General features: G+C 39.4%; 3 protein-coding genes across 5 annotated transcripts; 2 read left to right on the top strand and 1 right to left on the bottom strand.

Moving 5' to 3' along the window:
• Window positions 1-1,966: 1,966 nt before the first annotated feature.
• si:ch211-139g16.8 (immunoglobulin superfamily member 6) lies at window positions 1,967-3,627 on the top strand. The gene is made up of 6 exons (XM_034219816.1): window positions 1,967-2,052; window positions 2,233-2,550; window positions 2,638-2,735; window positions 2,828-2,875; window positions 3,113-3,235; window positions 3,348-3,627. The coding sequence occupies exons 1-6, from the start codon at window positions 2,001-2,003 to the stop codon at window positions 3,399-3,401; spliced, it is 693 nt and encodes a 230-aa protein (XP_034075707.1). The 5' UTR covers window positions 1,967-2,000; the 3' UTR covers window positions 3,402-3,627.
• Window positions 3,628-5,353: 1,726 nt separating this feature from the next.
• On the bottom strand, window positions 5,354-10,214 carry mfsd13al (major facilitator superfamily domain containing 13a-like). The gene is made up of 7 exons (XM_034219812.1): window positions 9,690-10,214; window positions 8,749-9,063; window positions 8,246-8,665; window positions 7,235-7,389; window positions 7,040-7,123; window positions 6,716-6,859; window positions 5,354-5,866 (listed from the first exon to the last, which is right to left on the bottom strand). The coding sequence occupies exons 1-7, from the start codon at window positions 9,888-9,890 to the stop codon at window positions 5,725-5,727; spliced, it is 1,461 nt and encodes a 486-aa protein (XP_034075703.1). The 5' UTR covers window positions 9,891-10,214; the 3' UTR covers window positions 5,354-5,724.
• A 311-nt stretch (window positions 10,215-10,525) lies between these two features.
• On the top strand, window positions 10,526-24,098 carry cdr2a (cerebellar degeneration-related protein 2a). 3 transcript variants are annotated; one of them, XM_034219814.1, is made up of 7 exons: window positions 10,526-10,749; window positions 12,229-12,341; window positions 13,910-14,058; window positions 14,155-14,331; window positions 15,592-15,906; window positions 16,300-16,543; window positions 22,585-24,098. In XM_034219814.1, the coding sequence occupies exons 1-7, from the start codon at window positions 10,671-10,673 to the stop codon at window positions 22,846-22,848; spliced, it is 1,341 nt and encodes a 446-aa protein (XP_034075705.1). In that variant the 5' UTR covers window positions 10,526-10,670; the 3' UTR covers window positions 22,849-24,098. The 3 variants fall into 3 exon arrangements, with proteins under 3 accessions (XP_034075705.1, XP_034075704.1, XP_034075706.1); XM_034219813.1 differs by having other exon boundaries at window positions 16,300-16,570; XM_034219815.1 differs by having other exon boundaries at window positions 16,300-16,593; window positions 22,585-22,821.
• Window positions 24,099-24,202: the final 104 nt, after the last annotated feature.

The following is a 24,202-nucleotide window of genomic DNA, read 5'->3' as shown; positions in this document are numbered from 1 at the left end:
TTAAATGTATCTCGTTCTTTACAATTTGCTAAAATAAAATAAACACATTTATGCATCACTAATTATGATCCAGTGATATAATATATATCAGGGGAAGCCAACACGGTTCCCGCTGGTGCCTGGTCAAAGTGCTGTAAAAGAAAATGTACACTATAATTATACTTTACTTGAGTATTTTCCCATTTTGCTACACTACAGTTTTACTCTACTACATTTTGTTGCCGATTGTTGTTCTTTTTACTCCAAAACATTCATAGTATAAATACAAAATATAAATCAACTAATACATTATTATATTTTATTATAGGTTTAGCTAGCCAGTTTATAAAATATTTTTTTTTCCAAGCACATCATTGACTTTATGAACACCATCAGTAATTATTATACAATATTTTTTAAATATCTGGTGCTTATTTGTGCCATGCTGCATGAGGATTACTGCTACTTTTGGTACCCAAACTATTATTTTATGCATATACTTTTGTACTTTTACTTAAGTAACATTTTGAATTCAGGACTTTTACTTATACTGTAGCTGACACTTTTAAGCTGTAGTATTTTTGTATTTTGCTGCTGTTTGCATTTGTCATGATGCAAAATCCTGATAAAGTATATCAATGTTTTGTCATATTATTTCCTAATGCTCTGATTGTTCCCTGTTTGGTTACTCTGCATAGATTTTTGCTGCTGCTGTATATACCCTACACACATCAGAGCTTTACAATGCAAGATCTGCTCCCCAGTCATTAAGTCTCCGATAGGCTCCTGAGGCCCCCTTAAAATCGCAAGTGCACTGTTTTTTTAATTTTGTAATCAACAAAACAACTGCACGATAAGGTTCTTAAAACCCTTATGTTGTGTTCGGGTCTCCCGTGACACGTTTCAAGTTTTGTTTTAAGTGTATAATTTGGTGTTCGGTTCTGGGGAGACCCAGCAGCATTGTTGTGGGTGACTCAGGTTCAAATTTGGCCCAATCAAGATTAATCTTTTACTTTCGACACCCCAGCCCCACCCTCTTCATCCACTGTAACAATATTTTTTCCGCAACATGCACCTGGTCTCTCATCCCTCTGCCCCCCTCCCCCCACGGGAACTCCACTTTTGTCAAAGAATATGTACACTAAAACTTGGACCTGAACACACACATGCACGCGCACATACGCACACAAGCACGCATGCACGCACACACACACACGCATGCACGCACGCACACACACACACACACACACACACACACACACACACACACACACACACACACACACACACACACACACACACACACACATACAAACACACTTCATCTTGTGGGGGTGTGGCATGAACAACATTGTCTCCAACAATCTATATTGTGAATCTATATGGGTCACCATGAACGGTAACAGCTTTCGAACACAACACAAGGTTTAAGCTGGATCTGACTCCATTTACTAATATTAACAAATCTCTTAAAGCCGACTTTGTTGAGGACCATTGGCAGTAACTTTGAATGATTATGGCCCATAGGCTGACAGTGTTTTTAGTGAACAGCACACAGTCTCAGTGGGTTCACCCTACGTTTTATGTTGATTTCAAAACATCTATAACCACACATCAGACGTTTCCCTTTATTAGATTGCTGCATTGCTTATATGCACAGAGGTAACAGTACACTTCTTCAGAAAATGTTGTTTATATTAGGCAATGACATGTCTGATGTGTCTTCCTGTTTATACAGACAAGACAAATATTTTTAGCATATTTCTGACCATAGATTTACATCTAAATCCTAGCATTAAATCTATTTGCACTTGATATTACAGATGCCATAGTTATCATGACAGGATTTTACACACTGAAATGAGTCATGTTTATAAAAATCCATAGTAACCATTCAGCTGCAGAGGACAGGGGGAGAAATAGGAACTAAGTGTTGAGGAAGTGCAATATACCTACTTCCCATGTTGTCACCCAGCAAGAGAGGCAAGGAATAATGAAATAATTCACAGACTGTCACAGACATGGACCGCTTGTTTTGTTTCTCGCTCTTGCTCACATACCTGCCAGTAACAGGTAAGATGTCTTTGTTTTGTATTTATCAGCTTTATTTACATCAGTCCTTGGCAATAATCTATTCAGGAATTTCATTGTTTCCAGATTTATGCAAACATTACTTCTGTTCAACAATAGCTGCTTTCTCTGAAACATTTCTCGATAGGAGATACTAAATGTTATATCTGTTTTTTAATCTAGAGAGTACGGAGGGCTGCTTATCCCAGACAAACAAGATGATCTGGCGGAAAACAGGCCAGAGTGTTTTTCTCAAATGTAGCCTCAGTTCAAATTGCTTAGCCAAGGGCTTGCAGTTTGAGTGGTTTGCTTTCAAGGAAAACGTCCATCTTCCTCTCAACGTGATTAAGAATCCTCACAAGTACAGCCTGGACAAAGCCTCTTTAAACATCAAGTCACTTCAGACAAATGAGAGCGGGATCTACTACTGTGCAGTATTTTCTGGATACAAAGCACCGGGCACACCATATGTAGCGTTGGGCACCACTCTTGTGGTGACGAGTAAGTGTCTGATTTTAAAGGTACAGATGTTTGAATGTGTTGATGTAGATGAATTGGGATTAACAACCTTTTTGTTGTTGTTCTCAGAATACATTAGTCCACTAGTGAGGCACATTCTTCTTTGGTTATCATTTGCCCTCTTGGCCACCTACAGCTTGGCAATAGTGACACTTATTCTAAAGAAGGTAAGTTACTGAAACACATTTATTTGTAATGTTATGTATTGTTAAGATGTTACAGAGTTCATGATAAATGTACCTGTTCCTCTCTGTTCCAGTGTGGCTGCAAAACGGGCGTCTGCAGAAAGAGGGGGGAAACAGATAAGGTTGTAAATATTTAAAAAAATCTGATTTCTGTTTTAATATTCGTTTCACATGTTTACTAAACTGGGAAAAACCAACAGAGGCAAAAAGAGGAACAGGAACCAAGGCTTGTGTAAATTACAGTCAAGGCTCTTACATTACCACATACTGTATGTCAAAGCAGCCTTTCACCAGCTGTTCTTAACACAAAACAAAAGCAATCTCCAAATATCTCTGTTTGATAACAGATTTCTTCTCAGACTCCCGTAGAGAAACATTCTTTTAAAAGAACACACTTCCGGGATGTCCTGCAAGAAATGTACAGCAAAAGGAATTTGGAGAAAGGCATTAAAGCTGAGAACAAAAAACGCTCTCAAGCGGAGGTAAATCTTGTTGCAGCACGTTTAGTCAACAGAGAAATTGAGTAAGCATGAGACTTCTGCAAAGCTTGTGTCAAAGCATGTTTGTAATTCATAGACTTCAATTGTGTTTCAGGCTCCAAGCACCGAGTTCAACAACTCAACTGATGACATCTATCAAAACGTCTAAGTGTCATTGATGTAAATGACCTCCAACATCCAGACTGAGAGGAAATTCCACAGCCGTTAAATACTTGGCACAGGATGCCGTGAAGAGACACAGGAAATTAACAAATCAAAGGCTGTAAGTTAGTCGAGTGCTTGTTCAGACTTTTCTCGCGAAGGGAAACACAACAACCACAACGAAGAGCGTCAGTTTTTCAGTTTCATTCCCTGTGAAAAGAAACAAAAGAAAACCCAATCTGATTCAGAAATGAGGCACATCTTTTTAGTTCATCAATTTAATTTCTTCCATACAAGTTGTTTGATAGAAAAATACAAAATAAATTGTGAATTGCATTTTTAGAAACAGAGAATAGAAAGTCACATTTTCAGGAAACAACTACCACATCGTTCACTGATGAAAGTAAAAATCAGAACTGTGCAACAGTGCAAAAAAGTCTGCAAGAAGAAAATGTAATTTCCCTTTTTCAACAATTAAGGTAAAAACAAAGTTTCAACATTCTGGGAAAAAAGTATTTACAAGATTGCTCATTAAAAAATGTAATGACATAAAGGGAACATTGCCGATGACTTGCAATACAATACAGTAGACAATGTTGCATTAACAAGGCAAACGTTTTGTATTGTTTAGTATTTGCTCAAAAAAAGAAGACGTTTAAATTCCAAAAACTTCTAATATGCATTAATTTTACAATCTGATATGTTTGTGCTTCATCATATTCGGTACAATACCTTGTATTTATTTACTGCAAATGCCCATAGAAACGTTTCTGCCAGTTAACATTAGCAATTACTTCATAAAGTCAAATTGGATGTTTACATACACAATGTTATACATTCAAAGCTGTGATATGCACTCTTTAACTTATACAACAATCACACATATACAGAAATGACAAATAGCTCAAAACAAGGCTGCCAGACGAGCTCTCCACTGTTCGAAGCACACTCATATTGGAGTTATACATAGAAACCTATCATGGCTTCCGGTTGAGAAACGTCTGCAATCTCGTGTTATCACTTTTCTAAAAAATGTCCAATTTAGCAAAAAAACATTTATGATATATTTTTATGATCAAATAGTTTACACAAGAGACGGGCATGACCATAAGACTAGACAAGCTACATCAGGTCATCTACTGGCACCTAAACCCAGGACACATCTTCTGAAACCTTCTGTGTCTTATAGAGCTATAAAGGAATGGAACTCATTGCCAAACTTCCTTGCTGAAATAGAGTCCAGAGCCTCTTTCAAGAAGAGGTTGAAGGGACATCTACTAATGACCATGTACCCTTGTGAGCCCTAATTTAATTGTATCTCATGCTTTGTACTGGTGGGTGTCTTGTGCACTCATCCTTGGCTGAGATTGATATTGAAAGTGGATGAGATTGTTGATGATGTTGGAGATTGTTGATGATGTTGGAGATTGTTGATATTGGTGATATTGGTGATGTTATTAATGTTGTTAATGATGTTAGGACTTATGTCTTGAATGTTGTTGTATTATTGTTGTATTGTTTTAAGTGTCGGGCCCCAGGAAGAGTAGCTCTTGTCAAGAGCAAAAGCTAATGGGGATCCTTAATAAACACATCATGCCTTCTATCTCTTTAAGCTCATTTTTTTAACTGAGTATAAGTACTGATTATATAGTGAAGATAATTAGAAGGCACAAAAACCCTTGCTTTGCTTTTGGTGTGGAAATCCAATTCCCCTGAGGATCCAATTCCTAAGAAAAAAATCAAATACTGCACACCTCTGCATTGATTAATCTAAAATAGTATTTTTAAATAAATGATGCAGAGGTGAGGTGTGTGGGATTTTTGCTTGTTGGACTATAATAACGAGTGAAATAAAGATTGCCCATGTTTACAGCAAAGAAGATGGTGTCGACTGCACTGCAATTACTTATTTGTTATGTCTTATGTTATAGAAAGTCATTAAAGGAAAAGAGAGACATATTGTACTGGCAGGGGAAATAATAATTATATTTCTTTCTTTTAATGATAATAGTAATTGTTCAAATATTTTTCTGACTTTATTCTCGCAATCCAAGACGTACACTAACATTACAATTCTACAATGTTTGGTCAAGTTATCCAGAAAGTGTTTGAAAGGTTATATTTTCACTTCTTCAAATATAGTTATTATTTACAGTGTATCTCCTTGGTGTCACCTGTCAGCAAACAGGTGCTTTTACACCACTGATTCTTTACAGTGGTGAATTTAGTACATGTTCAGTAAAAACCTGAATTCTCTCAAATATAATCTCATTATCACATAGCACAAAAAAAGATGTTCCCCAAATTCCAGCTGGTGAAAGATCAACCGTCTAATTATCGAGGTACTTTGTGTCCACCGTGTGACTGCTGCGGATGGAAAACAGCCTCCAGGAAAGGACTTGCAGCGCAGCGACACACAGGGGCACCAGACACACCAAGTAGAACATGACGCTCCGGAGGCTCCCCCAGGCACTGCAAACAGGCACAAAGGGATTCTATGTTTAAATCATTTTACAACGCATCACCATTTGACTTGTTGCACACTGTTATAACAATGAAACTGAAACAACCTGAACACGTTAGGCAGATTGTTTAAAGTGTATTCCAGAGATGATGTTTCTTCTAAAGCAAATTAAAATTAAAATCTTTTTTATTTGGGTTAACATTCAATTGTCACGAGTATCATTGTCCATGTGTTAATGTAATTTTTTTCAGTTTTGCTTATTTTACATTTTTTAAATGTTATTGTTTTATTTTAACATATCACTGTAGATGTTTTATCTTGTTCTGTATTCATTTTTTATATTATTTTAATATTGTTGTTGTGTTTTCTGTAAAGCACTTTGGGCTGCTTTGTGTATGAAAGGTGGTATTATTATTATTATTATTATTAAATGTGTTAAATAAAGTGAATGTCAAATATTGTTTGAATTATTTTGACACAGGCCAGTTTTGAATTAGATTTGTGTGCTAACCTTTTCAGCCCATATCCAACATATCCGAAATATCTCTTAATCTATGAAATAATGTAACTGAAATAAAAGGACATCTGAGAATAAACTACATTTAGTAGTGGTATGTGATTTCTGTACAAGCATTTCACTTAAACCAAAAGTTATCACAATGAAATGTTGGTAGTTCTACTCCAGTTTTAATTTTTTAACAGCTCTTATAATATCAGTTTTCACAGATTGTTGGTTTTCTCAAGTTAAGGGGAGCAAATAAATATTACTGAATCAAAACTACTGTACATCAAATCTTAACAGTTTTAGTTTAGACTTGTTTTGATCTATAAAATGAGAAGCAAGAACGTCTCCATACCTTAGATTTGAACCCGTTTCTCCTTCCTTCAGCTGTTCATATCCAAACTGGTTGAGGATAGTCAGCACGATCATTGGGGCTAGAGACTGAGCCGGCTTAGTGAACAGAGCGTTCGTCCCAAACACCATGGAGGAGAGAGGGGAACTGTTGATGGGAACACACGTTATGATATTATATCACCAGTCAAATAACAGGAACATGTTTAATTATAACTTCAGTAGAAAACATCTTGGCACTGGTAACAAGACAATGTATTTTTATCAGATGAAATTCTGTGTATTCATGTGAAAAGGGGAAGTTTGCTGATAATCATCTGTATTTTACCTGCGCTTGTACTTCTGCATGTCTTTGTCAATGATGTCAGCCAAAGGCAAGCCAAAGAGACTGAAGGCTGCTTGGATTATGACCCTGCACGAAAGACAAGAAGAGAGTGAAGGTTCAATTCAGTCAAGTTGTAGTGATAATGTAATGCAAAAAAATGAAAGATGTAAGTTAAGTTAATTAAGTTTAACCTCTTACATATTAACAGTGAGGAAAAATGCCAGGATATAATAGTGCTGAGGACCGAGTGCGAGCATGATAGCCGCCATTCCAGATTGCATGTAGAAGGTGTAGAGGATGATCCTGTAGTAGCCAAGGCTGTGGAGCAGACTCTGACAGCTTAATACTAACAGCTGGGAAGGAGACAAGGAGTCAAGAACAACACTTAAACATAAAGGCATAGCATACTATATATAAAGTAGTAAATAATAAACACTTTCTTGTTGGTGCATTATGTGCTGCAGCCGAGCTCAGTTTAAATGTGGACTTCCAAAAAGTAAGGGCTGCACAATATGTATTGGGCTGATAATGGGATATTTACATTATTGTGTATTTTTCTTATGGTTTAAGTTCGAGCCAAAATAATTGGCTGATATAATAAAGAAACATTGCATTAATTGACTTTAAAAGGTGCTGCATCTACGCACTCTGATACAGTAGGTGGCAGTATTACATTACATTGCATTTAGCTGACGCTTTTATCCAAAGCGACGTACAATAAGTGCGTTCGACCAACAAAATACAAACTTGAGGAAAACAGAATCATATAAGTACATCAGGTTTCATAGAGCAAAAACATTTCAAGTGCTACTCAACTGGCTTTAGGTAAGCCAGTCCTTTATTAGTATATAGTATGCACCTTTAAAGTTGCTTTTGGAGTTTTTGTATACATCACAACAAATAAGTATATTTGTTTGTTTTTGCTGTGTTAACAATAGAGACAGTGATATTTTGTTGAGTCTGAGTATCATATCATCCAACTACACCTTTTTTACATTCCGATGTGCAAAAACTACAGGTTATACATTTCCCTTTTAAAATAAAAAAGGTGAAATTATAGTTCATCAGCCATAGGAGGTAATTATTAGTTATTGGTATTGCCTGAAAATATCCATTACGTGCATTCCAATTGTTTTAACTGAGTTGTAATTAATAGTCAGCATTGTCATTCGAGACGACAGGACACAAGGACACAAACAAAGACAGTACCTGTGGACACATGAATCCCGCTCCGTACATGATGCTCTTGGCAAGTGATGGAAGCACATCTGGAGGAATCAGGTGCTCAGTAAAGATCATGGTAAAGTTATTAAAGAAAGCTAACACGAACACCTGAAAGAAGTTCATGAACACAAAAATCTGGAAGTCCCTGTTGCTCAGAATTTGCCATGTCAAAGATTTCAACATGGAGAAGGAAACTGTGGATTGATGGGAAGTCTGGTCAGCAGATCCCCCTGAATCTGATACTTGGTCGAAGCGACTCTCGCTGTTGAAGCCTGTGTAGAGCATGCAGCCACAGCTCAGGATAGCGATCAGCACTGAGAAGGCTTGGAAGGATGCAAAGTCCTCCATGTTTTTGGAAAGAACACCACAGAAGAGGACACTTGAGGAACCAATGAGAGAAGCCACCTGGGAAATAAAAGGTGTAAGATGGTATCAGAGAGGTATGAGAGCTTTTCACCGATGGAAAAAGTGTTATGTAAAGTCCTTACCTGGTTGTACTTCACAAGTCTTATTCGGCTCTGATGGTGCCCCGAAATCTCTGCAAACAACGCACATTGTGCCAGCAGCACAAAAGTCAGCATGGCGTCAAAAGCACACAGCGACACTGTCAAGTGCACGCCGCTCAGCCAGTCCCCGGGGGCGTACGTCTGCCATGGGAACCAGGCTAGAAGAAAAGCCAGTGAGTAGAGGGGAGCCCCGTACAGGATGGAGAGACGTCGCTGAGAGCAGCACGGCACCCTGGAGTTATCTTGCAGGTATCCAAACAGAGGGTCGTTGATCGCATTCCACACCATGTACACCACCTGGGAAGATAGGAGTCATAATGAAACACTAGAGAGGATTTGCTGCTTTCTCCATTTCAAATGACTATCTCGTAAGCATTTCGGTCATGTGTGTTTACGTGCATCTGCCTGTCTGAAAGCTAATCTTGTAATTTCCCCAAGGGAAAAGAAAATGTTCCTGTCGGTATTTGCATTCTTAATTAAAGCAATTGTGGTTTGTATCAATTGAATCATACGTCAAAGCAGTGTTTTTGTAAGGCCAGAAACACCTTGTTGAGTTCTTGACTGTAATATTGAGTGAACTTTTTAGCAGTAAATTGAGTGAGTATCTTTAGGTTTTGGACAGTTGGCTGAAAGAAATAAGCAATATGGAGACATCAACCCACACTCTGGGAAATGTTAAGCATATTTTACTTCTGCCAGATATCCCATTAACTAAACAATTAGTTATCAGTGATCAAAAATAATTAGGTAACAGCTTAAAGTTTAATAACATCATCATGATGCAGCCTTTTTAAGTGGAAAGCAGCCCAACATATGTCCATATTACTGTTGACTACTAGCAGTGTTATTGTATTATGATCTATTATAACATTGATAGACATTTGTATACAAAGAACAGCAATACGTAAAAATGAAATACTCACTTGTGATTGGTGGAATGCTCCCTCTGATATCTTGTACTTATTGAGAAAGAGTTTGACATAGTAGAAGCTGAATATGTTGTTTATCATGCCAGACCCCAGTGTAGTCATGGCATAAGCCACAGCTGCAGGATTGAGCCCAACATATATCAGGAGACGAAGTACATTCGTTTTTCCGGAAGCAGGTTTCCCCTCCATGGCCATGACAGCTCAAATGGTAACAACCAAGTTCTCTGCAGGTTTAAGCAGTTGGGGCAAAGAAAGGTTGTCGCTTTTAACATCTATGTTACGCTGTTATTTAGCATTTCTACAAAGTAGCCTAGCCTACTGCTAATATCAAAAATAGTAGGTTGGTCAAAATGTCACAGCAAAAAAAATCGTTCGGTACTAAGCTTGCTGTTCTTCCAAGTGTCACATTTTCATTTCAACAATGTGTCTTCCCGCAAGTAAATGCTTCCTGAAGTTTAGTCACATTAGGAACAACTCGATAGTCAACACCAGTCCGTCGGACACATTTCTCTCTACGGAGCAGGGCGAGGCTTCTAGAAAACGAAACATCTGATTGGCCATAACTGTTATTCTCCAATTTGCTACTTCGTGATTCGTCGTTGGAAAATGTCTGTTAACGTGAACAGGAACAACGATTTTTTTAAACGTGTTAAACAGTAACTAAATGTATATTCTCTACAAATGTAGATTATGAATTGTATAGAAAGTCATTTTTAATATTGGGTTATAATTTTAGAAAATGTATAAAAGTAATTATATGGTTTATCTGCCACCTGCCGGATGCTGGGGCGTATTTGCCACGTTGCTGTAGACAACAGACAGAACGCCTTTACACACGCCGGGAGGATCGAGGATGTCACTTTACTTTTGTCCGCTCACAGGGGTGGACCGAAAACAACTTCAAGCTGCTGAACCACTCACACCTGTGTGTCAGGTCTGTCAGCTGGAGCCGCTAACAGCCCCGCGGCTAAAACAATGCTAAGTGACGTGATTTTGGAGGAAGAGTTTGACAAGAATGGAGAGGCTTGGTACGACCCGCAGGACCTGGAACATGGTAAGAGCTGCTCGGCTCTGCGGTCGCACCCTAAACTCTGTCTGACTTTGTGGGCTGATGTAATTACTGCATGGACAGTTGTATACAGACAGCAGGATAGTATGACTGATTTATTGCCACATCTTGTCTGGTACAAATGTAATAAGAGATACAAACTTTTATTCTGCTTGATTTGGTGGTCATATGAGATTTCTCTAAACTGATGGGACTAGCCAGAAGGCTCACAGATGATGACATTGAAGCCTATAGTCTGTTCTTGTGACTAAATCATCACACTGGTCATGAGGTGAAAGCTGGTTCCCTGAGGCTGTCACAGGCCCTTGTTGGTAACCTTTTGCTAATCATGCATGTTGTTTGTGCTGCTGACAAGTCAACAAAGTTGGGTTTAGATTCAAATATGTTTAAAGATCTATAGACATAACACGTTATAAAAAAACGTTACTCTCTAATATGTGATGTATGGCTACCTATTTACCAGATTGTGCTTGCACCACATAATGGATTTGTTTTTTTAATTGACATATTCACAGGTATGTTACAATACAGGGATTGAAGATTTAAAATAAATATATATATATATATGCAGAGGAGTTATTTTGAGTGTATTAAAAGTGGTCGATGGACAAAAAATATATTTTTTATATTTTATATTTGTATGTCAATATATTGTAATAGTAATTTTTCAAAGTTAGACTGTTAACATCCACTGGTTTTAGATTCTTAATTGGGGGATTTGATGCTTCCATTTGGCATACACGTAATAAAAGTAAATATGTTTGTCTTGGCCTATGTCGGATGAATTGACACTAAAGGTAGTTGATTGTTGCAGAGAAATGAATCACTTTTATAACAAAAGGATAAATGACCAGATCAAGGACCAAGTAGGCAGTCTGTCCTCAACCTGAAAGCAGATACAGAGGCAGCTTGTTACACAGGGAGATGGCAGCAGGAAGGAAAGGTTTCCTGCTGCATTCCACAGTGGGGCTGAATCGGATTTATTGTTTGTAGATATCAGAAGGATAACAGTTTCTGCAGCAGCATCCTCTCCACCAACAACTCTAAGGACTTCATTGTAGGGCTCAAGGTTGTTGTTGTTGTAACCACATGACAGATAGAGTTAAAAAAATCCCAGGGCATACACTGCTGATTGCCGGCAACATGTTTGGTGTCATCGCATTGTTATTGGAGAGTCCCACATAAAACATGCTTCCCTTCTCTTCAGGGGACTAGTCAACATGTCTCTGGACAAGGGTTAGAATTTAAGATCATTTTGTGGGAGAAATGTTGACAAGGAGATCCCAAGGCATGCCTTAGATTCCTCTGTGATTCACCATGCCAGATACTTAACAGTGTGAGACAATGAGGTGTGGGTGTGTGTGTGTTTACCCGTCACACAAGTCTAGTTCTATTTGTTGCCTGTGTTTGGGCATTGAAAGTGTCCTGTATCTTGTGTTTACATGTTTCCCCGTGCTTTGACAGATCTCCACTTGGCAGCGGAGCTTGGGAAAACTCTCCTGGAGAGGAACCATGAGCTGGAGCAGGCCCTGCAGCAGATGTACTCCACCAACCAGGAGCAGCTGCTGGAGATAGAGGTGATACATGTTAGGAAGGAACTAATCAGACTTCATGAAGCTCGAGCTGAACTAAACTCTCTCTAAGGACAGTATGTGAGCAATGCATATCCATGTCATGCAAAATATGTGTATATGTATATCCTTCAAAGGGGGATTTGTCGAGAAAAGTCCATGTCAAGGGTTTTAAAAGCTCTTTCACTGCAGGGGAGGGATCGTGGTGAATGTCCCTCAACTTTAAATCGGATGAAGTAAAGGCTTATGTAATTCTGAACAGACCTATTGAGCCCTTAGTAAAGCCCTCTTGGCAGGATGCTGTTTACGTAATTATATGAACATTTCAAACGGCTTATTTGCCACCTTTCACCTTTTACTTAGTAAGACGGTATCAAATAAAAAATGAAGGAAGTCACGAAAAATACAATATGTGTCATAATGTAGTGGGATAAAAGTCTACATTGTTCAAATAACCAACATCCTAATTAAGGATTTGCTTCTGCTACAAAATCACTTTTCGGTGTTCATCTGTCAATACATCAACCTCTCTGTTGGTCATTTCAATCTATTTGATTAACGCAGAGTATAGATTGAGCTTCATTTGTAGGTTTTCAGGTTAAGATTATAAATGAACGCAATGGGACCTTACATTTCAGTGCTCAGACATTTCATTTTGGCACATGCAGACAGTGCTTATCTATTTGAGTTTGAGGACATGGCATTCAGCAGGTGAAAGAAGATAAGAGCCTTAATTTGTTTACGGCAGTTGGATCTGTTGGCTTAAGGATTTTTTGAAGTCGATATGATAATCGCCATACGTCTGTCTGACCTTCATCCTCTTGCAGTGTGATACAGGGCTGTGCTGCTGCATGGTTGCATTGTTTTCTATCAAAGTCATTTAGGTAAAAGACGATAAAGGGCTATTGCAGGAACATCTTCATAGATAATGAGTGCACCATGCAAAAAAGCTCATGTCCCTCTTAACAGGCAGCTCTTTGCGTCTAAGAAGCCTTTGTCTGGTTGGTAATAAAATGTATTGACCTGGGAAATAAAACCAAATATAAAAGCGTGTAAAAGTTACTACCTCATCTTTTTTTTGATGGGTTATACGTGATAAGTCAATCATCAGAAATCTAAAATATATTAACAGTTTAAGTAATTTTCTTTATGCAAATATGTATGTTTTCAGCCTCTTAATAAGGAGATTTCATGCTTTTGGAATTTCAAACCAAAACCATTGGAAACACTGGAAACAACATTTTTCACTGTAATCTCACATTTTATTGAGCAAACAATTAATCAAAAGATGAATGGACAGATAATAAATAATGAAAATGATCATATTCCTAATTGGAATCGACCAATCTATGAATACATCCGTAGAGCTTGACCAACAAGCCTGGGGCCCAAAGTAGCCTTTTTTTCGTTATGTCTTATTTAGTTTTTTCAACAGCTCAAACATCAAATATTCAGTTTGCATTTATACAAAGCAGAAGAAAACAAATTGATTTAAACATGATATGAATTGAAGACACATTACAAACCTCAAAAAAACAAATCAATCTTTGTCCTTTCCCTCTCTTGTTCTCCAGCACCTGACCAAGCAGGTGGAGCTGCTGCGTCAGATGAACGATCAGCACGCCAGAGTGTACGAGCAGCTGGACGTGGCTGCCCGGGATCTGGAGCATGACAACCGCAGGCTGGTGACGGACAGCCGCCTGGCCCAGCAGAAGATCCGCAGGTACCACATCAGTTATCTGTGAATTTGGCTTTTACATTTCCTTATATATTTGGTTAAGTGCAGTGCCACGATCTCCTTTCTCCTCCCTCTCTCCAGTCTAACAGAGACCGTTGAGGGGATTCAGACGTACATGGAGAGCCTGCAGACTCAGGTGGAGGAGTTGAAGACGGCTCAGGTGGAGCGGGTCAAGAGAGAGCAGGCAGAGCAGCGCCGCAGCATGGGAGCACAGAGTGTGTCCTGTCTCAAAGAGCTGTACGACTTACACCACGACAGGTATTTCATGTCTGGGGTGAAGTGTTTCATTACACATGTTCTGCTATACAGTGCTAATGGCAGATATCACAGAATGAGAACATTCTTTGTAGATCTGTTGTGGGATAAAGTCACAGTTAGTGCTGTACCCAATAGTTTGAAGCTTCAAATTCCAAAGCAACATATGTTGGATGTTTATTCATTACATTAAATGCAGTGTTTGTGCACAAATGCAGATCAAGAAAAGCTTCAAACATATAATTATCAGATCAGATTTTGATGGTGCCGAAGTAGGAATCCTATTTCCAAAAGCTTCAGTCATAACATTACAATTAATTGAAAAAAGTTAGATTTGATCATTTCCAAAATGTCGCTTTTCATCTTTCAAATACTCTGTTGCAATCCCTATTGTTGGGGTTAAGACCAAACCACCATTTGTTCAATGCTGTCACACTTGCTGCACACAAAGGAAGGCAAATACATGTATTAACAGGCAAGTTTAGCGTCAATCTACCAACACCAATAATAATATTTATATAACCACAATGTCAAAAAAGTTGACCCTCTTCTTTTAGGTGGATTAAAATATGATGACAGACATTCAAAGCTTCATTTGAACACCTCTATTGAAGGTTTGCATGTTAAGATAATGTTAATGACATTCAGCACAGCTCTAGTTGGAGTAGTGACTGTAGGCATTTGGACAGTTAACTTTATTACTGAGAACTACCCGGATATATCTGCTTGAGGTGTTTTTCTTGCACTTTTACATGAGAAGTGAGGGTTTAGTGCATCTGAATAGTTAGAGCCCTCGCCTGTTGTCTGATCATCTCTTACCCTCAGTGCACTGCTGACTCAGCTGACTGGACACCTACAGGTCACACAGAGCTGGACCAGACCTCCTTCTTTAGACATAATCTAATGAGGAGGACATTAATCCCCCCCCCCATTGTCAGGATTATTCTAATACACAGTCATGCCACTTGTTTGATGTGCAGAGTTGTCATTTATAAGGTTAACAAAATAACTGTTGACATCATTTGGTTTCATCTTTGCAGAAAATGGAAGCACCCAAGGGCGTAGTTTCTGTTTCATTGTCAAAGTAATGCAGTAGGTAGTGTAGGAAACAGCTTATTATAATTAAGTATAGCATGTTGACTTGTGAGTATATCCAACATTAGAGTGCTTTTTTTCTAATCTTTTCATGTAATGTAGTCTCATTGTTTTTTAGTGTTTTATGTCTGAATGTGCTTTTATTAACACTTCCCTATCTTTGCTCAGGCATCTACCCCACGATGGTCTGCGTGTGGAAGGACTCTGGTCACCGCAGGGCTCTTTCCATGACAGACACAGACGGCAGGACCCGGAGGAGGAGCATGCATCTCTGCAGCACTCCGTTCAGACCCTCCAGAGCCAGATATCTGCGGAGCGGAGCCGCAGGGAGGCTGCAGAGCGGGAGAGCGAGTTGACCTCCAGCGAGAACAGAGACCTGGAGGAGCGGCTGGCCATGCTGTCCGGCTGCCCAGCCAGGCAGAGGGAACTGGAGGCCGAGGTGGAGCAGCTGAGGCTCCTCTGGCGAGCTGAATGTGCCAACAGGTAGGCTTGTAAAACTATTTTGAATGCAACTTTATGATTGAGATTTGGGGATACAACATTTGATACCATGCTTCCCACAGGTCAACGACATGATGGTGAAATTAAGGGGAACAAATGAACAAACAAAGACCTTAAACAGAAGTAAATTCTCTGATATAAGATAAGATAAGATGGACCTGTATTAATCCCCGTGGGGTAATTCAGTTGTTTAAACAGCGACAGGGTAAGATTGAAAAACTGGACAGCACAGATTCACACAATATTAAAGATAACATTGAAATTATATACAGTTAAGTAACTTTTAAAATAAGAAATGAATTAAACATATATACATGTTTGGGTCAGTCTGATAAACCTGAGACTTATTCCTACTTGTCCCCTCCGCTCTCTCAGTGCCAGAAGACCGGACCAGCTGCTGCTTCCTGACACAGTGTTCTTTGCCTCGGAAGAAAGACAGGATGAGAGGGACGAGGAAGTAGAAAAGGACGAGGAGCAGAGGAGAGACTTCAGGCAGAGGTCTAACGGTGACAGCGTTCTGAAAACCACAAACCCAGAAGACATTCGCCGTGATCACGAGCGGCTGTGTGTAAGGCGAGCGGAGGCGGTGAAACAGAGGGGCATCTCTCTGCTCAACGAGGTGGATGCACAATACAGCGCACTGCAGGTGGCGTATTCATAGCATCTCTGGTACAATAGACCCATCAAAAATATTCAGAAGAAAAAGTATTATTGTTGTTGAATTTCTCTATTTGTTTCGAACAATGCTTCTCTTAAGGCAAGGCAAGGCAAGGCAAGTTTATTGATATAGCACTTTTCAACACAAGGCAATTCAAAGTGCTTTACAAATAATGAAAGACATTAAGAAAAAGGCATTTAAAATCAGTCATTAAAAAGAAAAGCTAATAAAATAAACATTATAAGAAAAAATACATGGATACAAGTTTGAGTGCAGTCTAAGATATGAATAGTTCAATTAAACATTAAAAGAAAAAGTACATGGATAAAAGTTACAGTGCAGTCCAAGATATGAATAGTTCAATTAAAAGCAGCGACAAAAAGAAAAGTCTTCAGCCTGGATTTAAAAGTAGTCAGAGTTGCAGCGGACCTGCAGGTTTCTGGGAGTTTGTTCCAGATATTTGGAGCATAATAACTGAACGCTGCTTTACCATGTTTAGTTCTGACTCTGGGGACAGAAAGCTGACCAGTCCCTGAAGACCTGAGAGATCTGGATGGTTTATAATTTAGCAGGAGGTCAGAAATGTATTTTGGGCCTAAACCATTCAGTGCTTTATAAACCAGCAGCAGTCTTTTGAAATATATTCTTTGACACACAGGAAGCCAGTGTAAAGACTTCAGAACAGGAGTGATGTGATCCACTTTCTTAGTGTTAGTGAGGACTCGAGCAGCGGCGTTCTGAATCAGCTGCAGCTTCCTAATAGATTTTTTAGTGAGACCTGTGAAGACACCATTGCAGTAGTCGAGTCTACTGAAGATAAAAGCATGGACAAGTTTTTCCAAATCCTGCTGTGACATTAGTCTTTTAATCCTAGATATATTCTTTAGGTGATAGTAGGCTGATTTAGTAACTGTTTTAATGTGACTGTTGAAACTCAGGTCAGAGTCCATGACTACACCTAGATTTCTGGCTTTATCTGTTGTTTTGAACATTGCAGACTGAAGCTCAGCGCTAACTTTTATACGTTCTGACTTGGCTCCAAAAACCATTACCTCAGTTTTATCTTTGTTTAATTGGAGAAAGTTCTGACACATCCAGTCATTGATGTGTTCAATGCACTTACTCAGTGTTTGAATTGGAGCATAGTCTCCTGGTGAAATTGTTACGTAAATGTGTGTGTCATCTGCATAGCTATGGTAACTTATTTTGTTGTTTTTCATTATCTGAGCCAGTGGAAGCATGTAGACGTTAAAGAGAAGAGGCCCCAAGATGGAGCCTTGAGGAACCCCACATGTCATATTTGTCAACTCAGATGTGTATTTACCTATAGAAACAAAGTTGTTTCTGTCCTTTAAGTAGGATTCAAACCAATTTAGAACTGTTTCCGAAAGTCCCACCCAGTTTTCCAGTCGGTCTAGTAATATGTTGTGGTCAACAGTGTCAAACGCAGCACTGAGATCTAATAATACTAACACTGAAGTTCTGCCACTGTCTGTGTTTAAGTGGATGTCATTAAAGACCTTTACAAGAGCAGTCTCAGTGCTGTGGTTTGGACGAAAGCCTGACTGGAACACATCGAAACAGCCACTTAAATGCAAGAAATTACTCAACTGTTGAAAAACAACTTTTTCAATGATTTTACCTAGAAATGGGAGGTTTGATATGGGCCTGTAATTGTTCATTACTTAAGCATCTAGATTATTCTTTTTTAAGAGCGGTTTAATGACTGCAGTTTTCAGGGCCTGTGGAAAAATACCTGAGTGAAGAGATTTGTTTACTATATGAAGTAGATCTGAGGCCATGCAACGAAAAACATCTTTGAAAAATTCTGTTGGAATAATATCAAGGCAGCAGGAGGAGGATTTCAGAAGTTGAATAATGTCCTCTAGGTTTTTATCATTAATCTGATGGAATTGTGTCATGGTGTTTGAATTGATGTTAAGTGGACACAGAGACAACACATTTGCTGTTCCTGATGCAGAGGCACTGACTGCTTGTCTGATTTTCTGAATTTTGTCAGTGAAAAAGGAAGCAAAATCATTGCACGCCCTGGTGGATAGAAATTCAGAGGCTACTGACACTGGGGGGTTAGTTAGTCTGTCGACGGTAGCAAACAAGGCAAGTGCGTTGTTTTTGTTTTTGGTAATGATGTCAGAGAAGAAAGACTGTCGTGCGTTTTTCAATTCCAAATTATAAAGGCCAAGTCTCTCTTTATAGATTTCAAAGTGAATCTGGAGATTTGTTTTTCGCCACCTGCGTTCAGCTTTTCGACATTCTCTTTTTTCTGCTCTCACGGTCATGGCCTTTCTCCATGGAGATATTTTCTTGCCAGACACTTCCTTTACCTTAGTTTGAGCAATGGCATCTATAACATTTTGAATTTTTGAATTAAAATGATCTACTAGCTCATTTACTGAGATGTTAGCAGGGGCAAGTGTGGAAGAAAAATTCTGAGTAAACATTTCCCTAGTATTTTCAGTTAAATATCGCTTTGTGGTTACCTCTTTTTGAACATTTTTGTGAACAGAAATAGAGCTCTCAAAGAAAACACAGGAATGGTCAGAGAGAGCAACATCAGTCACCACAACCTTAGAGATATTCAGCCCCTTTGAGATAATTAAGTCCAGAGTGTGCCCCTTATTGTGCGTGGGCTCCGTCACATGCTGAGTCAGTCCATAGCTATCAAGAACACAAAACAGTTATTTTGCCCCTCTGTCCTGGGGGTTGTCAACATGGATGTTAAAATCACCAACAATGACTAGACGGTCAAAGTCAATACACACTATAGACAGCAGTTCAGTAAAGTCATCAAAAAAGCTTGCACAGTATTTGGGTGGTCTATAGATATTTAGGAACAGAGCTCGAGAGGAGCATTTCAGCTGAAGGGCCACATATTCAAAAGAATCAAAGTTTCCATAAGATGTCTTCCTGCATTGAAGGGAATCATTGAACAGAATAGCAACTCCACCCCCTTTCTTATGCATTCTTTCCTGACTCATAAAACTAAAGTTGGGAGGGGTTGATTCGATAAGAACAGCTGCACTGTTATTTTGTTCAATCCAAGTTTCTGTTAAAAACATAAAATCGAGATTATGCTCAGTGATAAAATCATTGATTAAAAATGTTTTTCCTGCCAAAGACCTGACATTTAATAAAGCTAGTTTAAGTTTGTTAGACACACTATCAGTCAGTCATAAAGGTCACCTATTAGGAAAAATCCACTTTTTCATGTCTTTTATACATATTTATGTGTCCCCTTAAGAGATTCTGAAAGTTTCAGGAATACAGATTAATTCTCTTTTTGTCCTGATCCATTTATATATAAACCTGTATGTAAATGAGTTGATTAGATTTTGGCCACTTAATGATGTCATGACGGTTTTTTTGGCTTGTTTAACCATTAGCCAATCACCAACCAAGGTAACCTCCCCCCACCTTATCACCTGAGTCTCCTCCTAGAGCACCATTGTGTTATTTTTAACCAAATGTCTCTCAGTGGGGCGTGGGGAGTGGCTCCTTATTTTCATCTGAAGTAACAGACAGAGAATCAGCACTTTAGAAACAGGGCTGAAACAGAGGGGATTATGGGATGCTACAATGATCTGTTTGGTGTTTGGAGCCAAACACTTCAGAGACATGTTTGTACACTGAACAAAAATATAAATGCAACACTTTTGTTTTTGCTCCCATTTTTCATGAGATGAACTCAAAGATCTAAAACATTTTCTAAATACACAAAATAACCATTTCTCTCAAATATTGTTCACAAATCTGAAAAAATCTGTGATAGTGAGCACTTCTCCTTTGCCGAGATAATCCATCCCACCTCACAGGTGTGGCATATCAAGATGCTGATTAGACAGCATGATTATTGCACAGGTGTGCCTTAGGCTGGCCACAATAAAAGGCCACTCTGAAACGTGCAGTTTTGCTTTATTGGGGGGTCTGGGGGGGTCCGAAAACCAGTCAGTATCTGGTGTGACCACCATTTGCCTCACGCAGTGCAACACATCTCCTTGGCATAGAGTTGATCAGGTTGTTGATTGTGGCCTGTGGAATGTTGGTCCACTCCTCTTCAATGGCTGTGCGAAGTTGCTGGATATTGGCAGGAACTGGAACACGCTGTCGTATACGCCGATCCAGAGCATCCCAAACATGCTCAATGGGTGACATGTCCGGTGAGTATGCTGGCCATGCAAGAACTGGGATGTTTTCAGCCTCCAGGAATTGTGTACAGATCCTTGCAACATGGGGCCGTGCATTATCATGCTGCAACATGAGGTAATGGTCGTGGATGAATTGCACAACAATGGGCCTCAGGATCTCGTCACGGTATCTCTGTGCGTTCACAATGCCATCAATAAAATGCACCTGTGTTCGTCTTCCATAACATACGCCTGCCCATACCATAACCCCACCACCACCATGGGCCACTCGATTCACAACATTGACATCAGAAAACCGCTCACCCACACGACGCCACACCCGCTGTCTGCCATCTGCCCTGAACAGTGAAAACCGGGATTCATCCGTGAAGAGAACACCTCTCCAACGTGCCAGACGCCATCGAATGTGAGCATTTGCCCACTCAAGTCGGTTACGACGACGAACCGGAGTCAGGTCGAGACCCCGATGAGGACGACGAGCATGCAGATGAGCTTCCCTGAGACGTTTCTGACCGTTTGTGCAGAAATTCTTTGGTTATGCAAACCGATTGTTGCAGCAGCTGTCCGAGTGGCTGGTCTCAGACGATCTTGGAGGTGAACATGCTCGATGTGGAGGTCCTGGGCTGGTGTGGTTACATGTGGTCTGCGGTTGTGAGGCCGGTTGGATGTACTGCCAAATTCTCTGAAACGCCTTTGGAGACGGCTTATGGTAGAGAAATGAACATTCAATTCACGGGCAACAGCTTTGGTGGACATTCCTGCTGTCAGCATGCCAATTGCACGCTCCCTCAAAAGCTTTTCGACATCTGTGGCATTGTGCTGTATGATAAAACTGAACATTTTAGAGTGGCCTTTTATTGTGGCCAGCCTAACGGTACGTCCACACAGCAGCTTTTCAAAAAACTTGAAAATCTTGGAGCTGGAGTCTGAAAGCTTGGGGATTTTTTGCGAGCAACGCGACCAACAACCAATCACATGATTCTCCCGCCCCCGACATACAAAGCAAAAAACCCCGGGGATTTTATGCGAGCAATATATATATATATATAAACTCCCCAAACAGGCGAAAACCTACCAGTTTCACCCACTGTCTCTGCCACCTCCCTCCATGCCTGGTTCCTCCGGTTTGTATCCCGTTAATAGTTCTGGTCGTAAAGAACCGGGTGATTTGCTACCGTAATTTCTCGTTTGGAATATGAGGAAATGAACTGCGGTCTGGTTCTCCCTGCTTACACGCGGTTTGATTGGCTAGCTCTTCTACTGTCAGATTTGCATAAACGGGATTTGATTGGCTGACGCTTCTAGCTCAGCTTCAAAAGTTGAACATTGCTCAACTTTTGAATCCTGAAAATCCTGGAAATCTTCACTTCGCTCCCCCACAATGCAGTTCGGCGAAAAGCGAGGCAAAGTGACGTCATCCCCATTCAAAGTCAATGGGCAGAGAAGCGTTGGAAGATTTGTTTAAAGCTGCTGTGTGGACGTACCGTAAGGCACACCTGTGCAATAATCATGCTGTCTAATCAGCATTTTGATATGCCACACCTGTGAGGTGGGATGGATTATCTCGGCAAAGGAGAAGTGCTCACTATCACAGATTTTTTTCAGATTTGTGAACAATATTTGAGATAAATGGTTATTTTGTGTATATAGAAAATGTTTTAGATCTTTGAGTTCATCTCATGAAAAATGGGAGCAAAAACAAAAGTGTTGCATTTATATTTTTGTTCAGTTGATGAAAAACAGTATAATAGGGGACCTTTCACTTTTAAAGAAGTCTGTACATAGCATTGAAAATAAAATGTGTGGACCTCCCTAAAATATGCGTTTGTCGTCTAGGTGAAATATGACGAGCTGCTGCGACGGTGTCAGCGGGCGGACGGGCCCAGCCATAAATCCGTCCAGACGTCCGTTACTCCGTGTGCGAGCGGCCGAACCCTCCGCCGCCGCTCATCACTTCTGTCGGATATGACAGACGGTCAGCAGCCCGAGTACAAGGCTCTCTTCAAGGAGATCTTCACCCGCATTCAAAGAACCAAAGAGGACCTCAGTGACAACATACATCCAATCAAGGACAATGATGCTCAGGGCTCTGCCAGATGATTTTTGTTTGTGTCTTTTCAAAGTGTTTGACAAAGGAGAAACTTGCAGGCTGCTTTGCAATAAAAATATCAGAGGATGCAATATCCTTGACACGGTGCTCTCCGATTATATCATGACATTTTGATACACTTTGTTTTTGTTAGTCAGCACTGTTCCTTTTATTCCGTCCTTATCGAACAAATTAAGTATTATAAAACGTGTTATTTAAGCAGCTAAGCAAGAATGCATTTAAAAGTTTAACGACAAATTAGAAAAAATACATACATGGTAAATAATTATTGTATGGAGATATATTTATAGTCGAATAATTTGTACTATCAGCTTGTATTACCTCCAACAGTATTCAGTGTTTATGTAATGAGGACACTGTAATCGCTTGGTGCTTGGGAGAGAAATGCTCACGTATAATATTGTTGTACGACTTATGTAAACAGAAAAGTTGTAATAGGATGAAAAACTGTAGTTATGTATTTACTAAAGACTCAGGAGTTTATAATATTAGCTTAACCGCTAATGTGAGGTGGTTATGCAAGTTGCCGAAAGTTTATTCGTAGAGGGTCATCGGCGTGTCAACAGAGAAATATAAGTGGACACTGGAAAACAGTTTTGACTAGTTTGTGCTTTCTGTTCCGTGTCTGCACAGCTTCTTACGATTGTCTCCATGCCAGTAGGACACATAACAGCTTTGCACTTTTTATTTCTCAATCAAATGTTTTCTTTTTATTTATTATTTTTTTAACATTACATTCTATTTATTTTCTTTGTTGTTGAATAAGCAAAGCAGATTGGTCAGCTGAGAGTGAAAGTAATTGTACACTGAGGTGCTTATTTTTTGGATGTAAATAGCTGACACAGAGGAAAACGTAAAAAACCTTTGCCTCAAGTTGTCGGAATATTTCTTCTGACTAGGACATTTCCTGATCTTAATATAGAACCAATTGTGTTGATCAGGTAACCATAAACAACAGAAAGACGTTTATTAAATATTATTTATTTTTTACTGTGGCTCTTTTGGCCTGAAATGAGCTTCTAGAGATCATTTCTATTTTGATGAACAATGTATTTGACATGTCTTCCTTTGCAGTTCAAAATGGTGTTAAAGTAATTTTACTTTTAATTTTCCTTGTGATGTGATGCTCATGGGGAAAAGGTTGCTTAATGGACAATCCTGTTGTACTAAAATACAGTATGGCATTTAGAAATATGCTTCTTAGAAACTGTGAAACTTATTATTAAAAACATTAACACAAGTGTCTGTTGATTTTTCTGTCACAATGTCTAAAACACCAACTCTGGCATCATCAGTGCGTGTATCTGAGTGCTGAATTGTGGGTGCGGTAGCATAAGAGATAGC

The sequence above is a fragment of the Gymnodraco acuticeps genome, unplaced genomic scaffold (assembly GCF_902827175.1).
Source record: "Gymnodraco acuticeps unplaced genomic scaffold, fGymAcu1.1, whole genome shotgun sequence".
NCBI classification, from domain to species: Eukaryota; Metazoa; Chordata; class Actinopteri; order Perciformes; family Bathydraconidae; genus Gymnodraco; species Gymnodraco acuticeps.
This window is presented reverse-complemented; position numbering and strand designations above follow the sequence as displayed.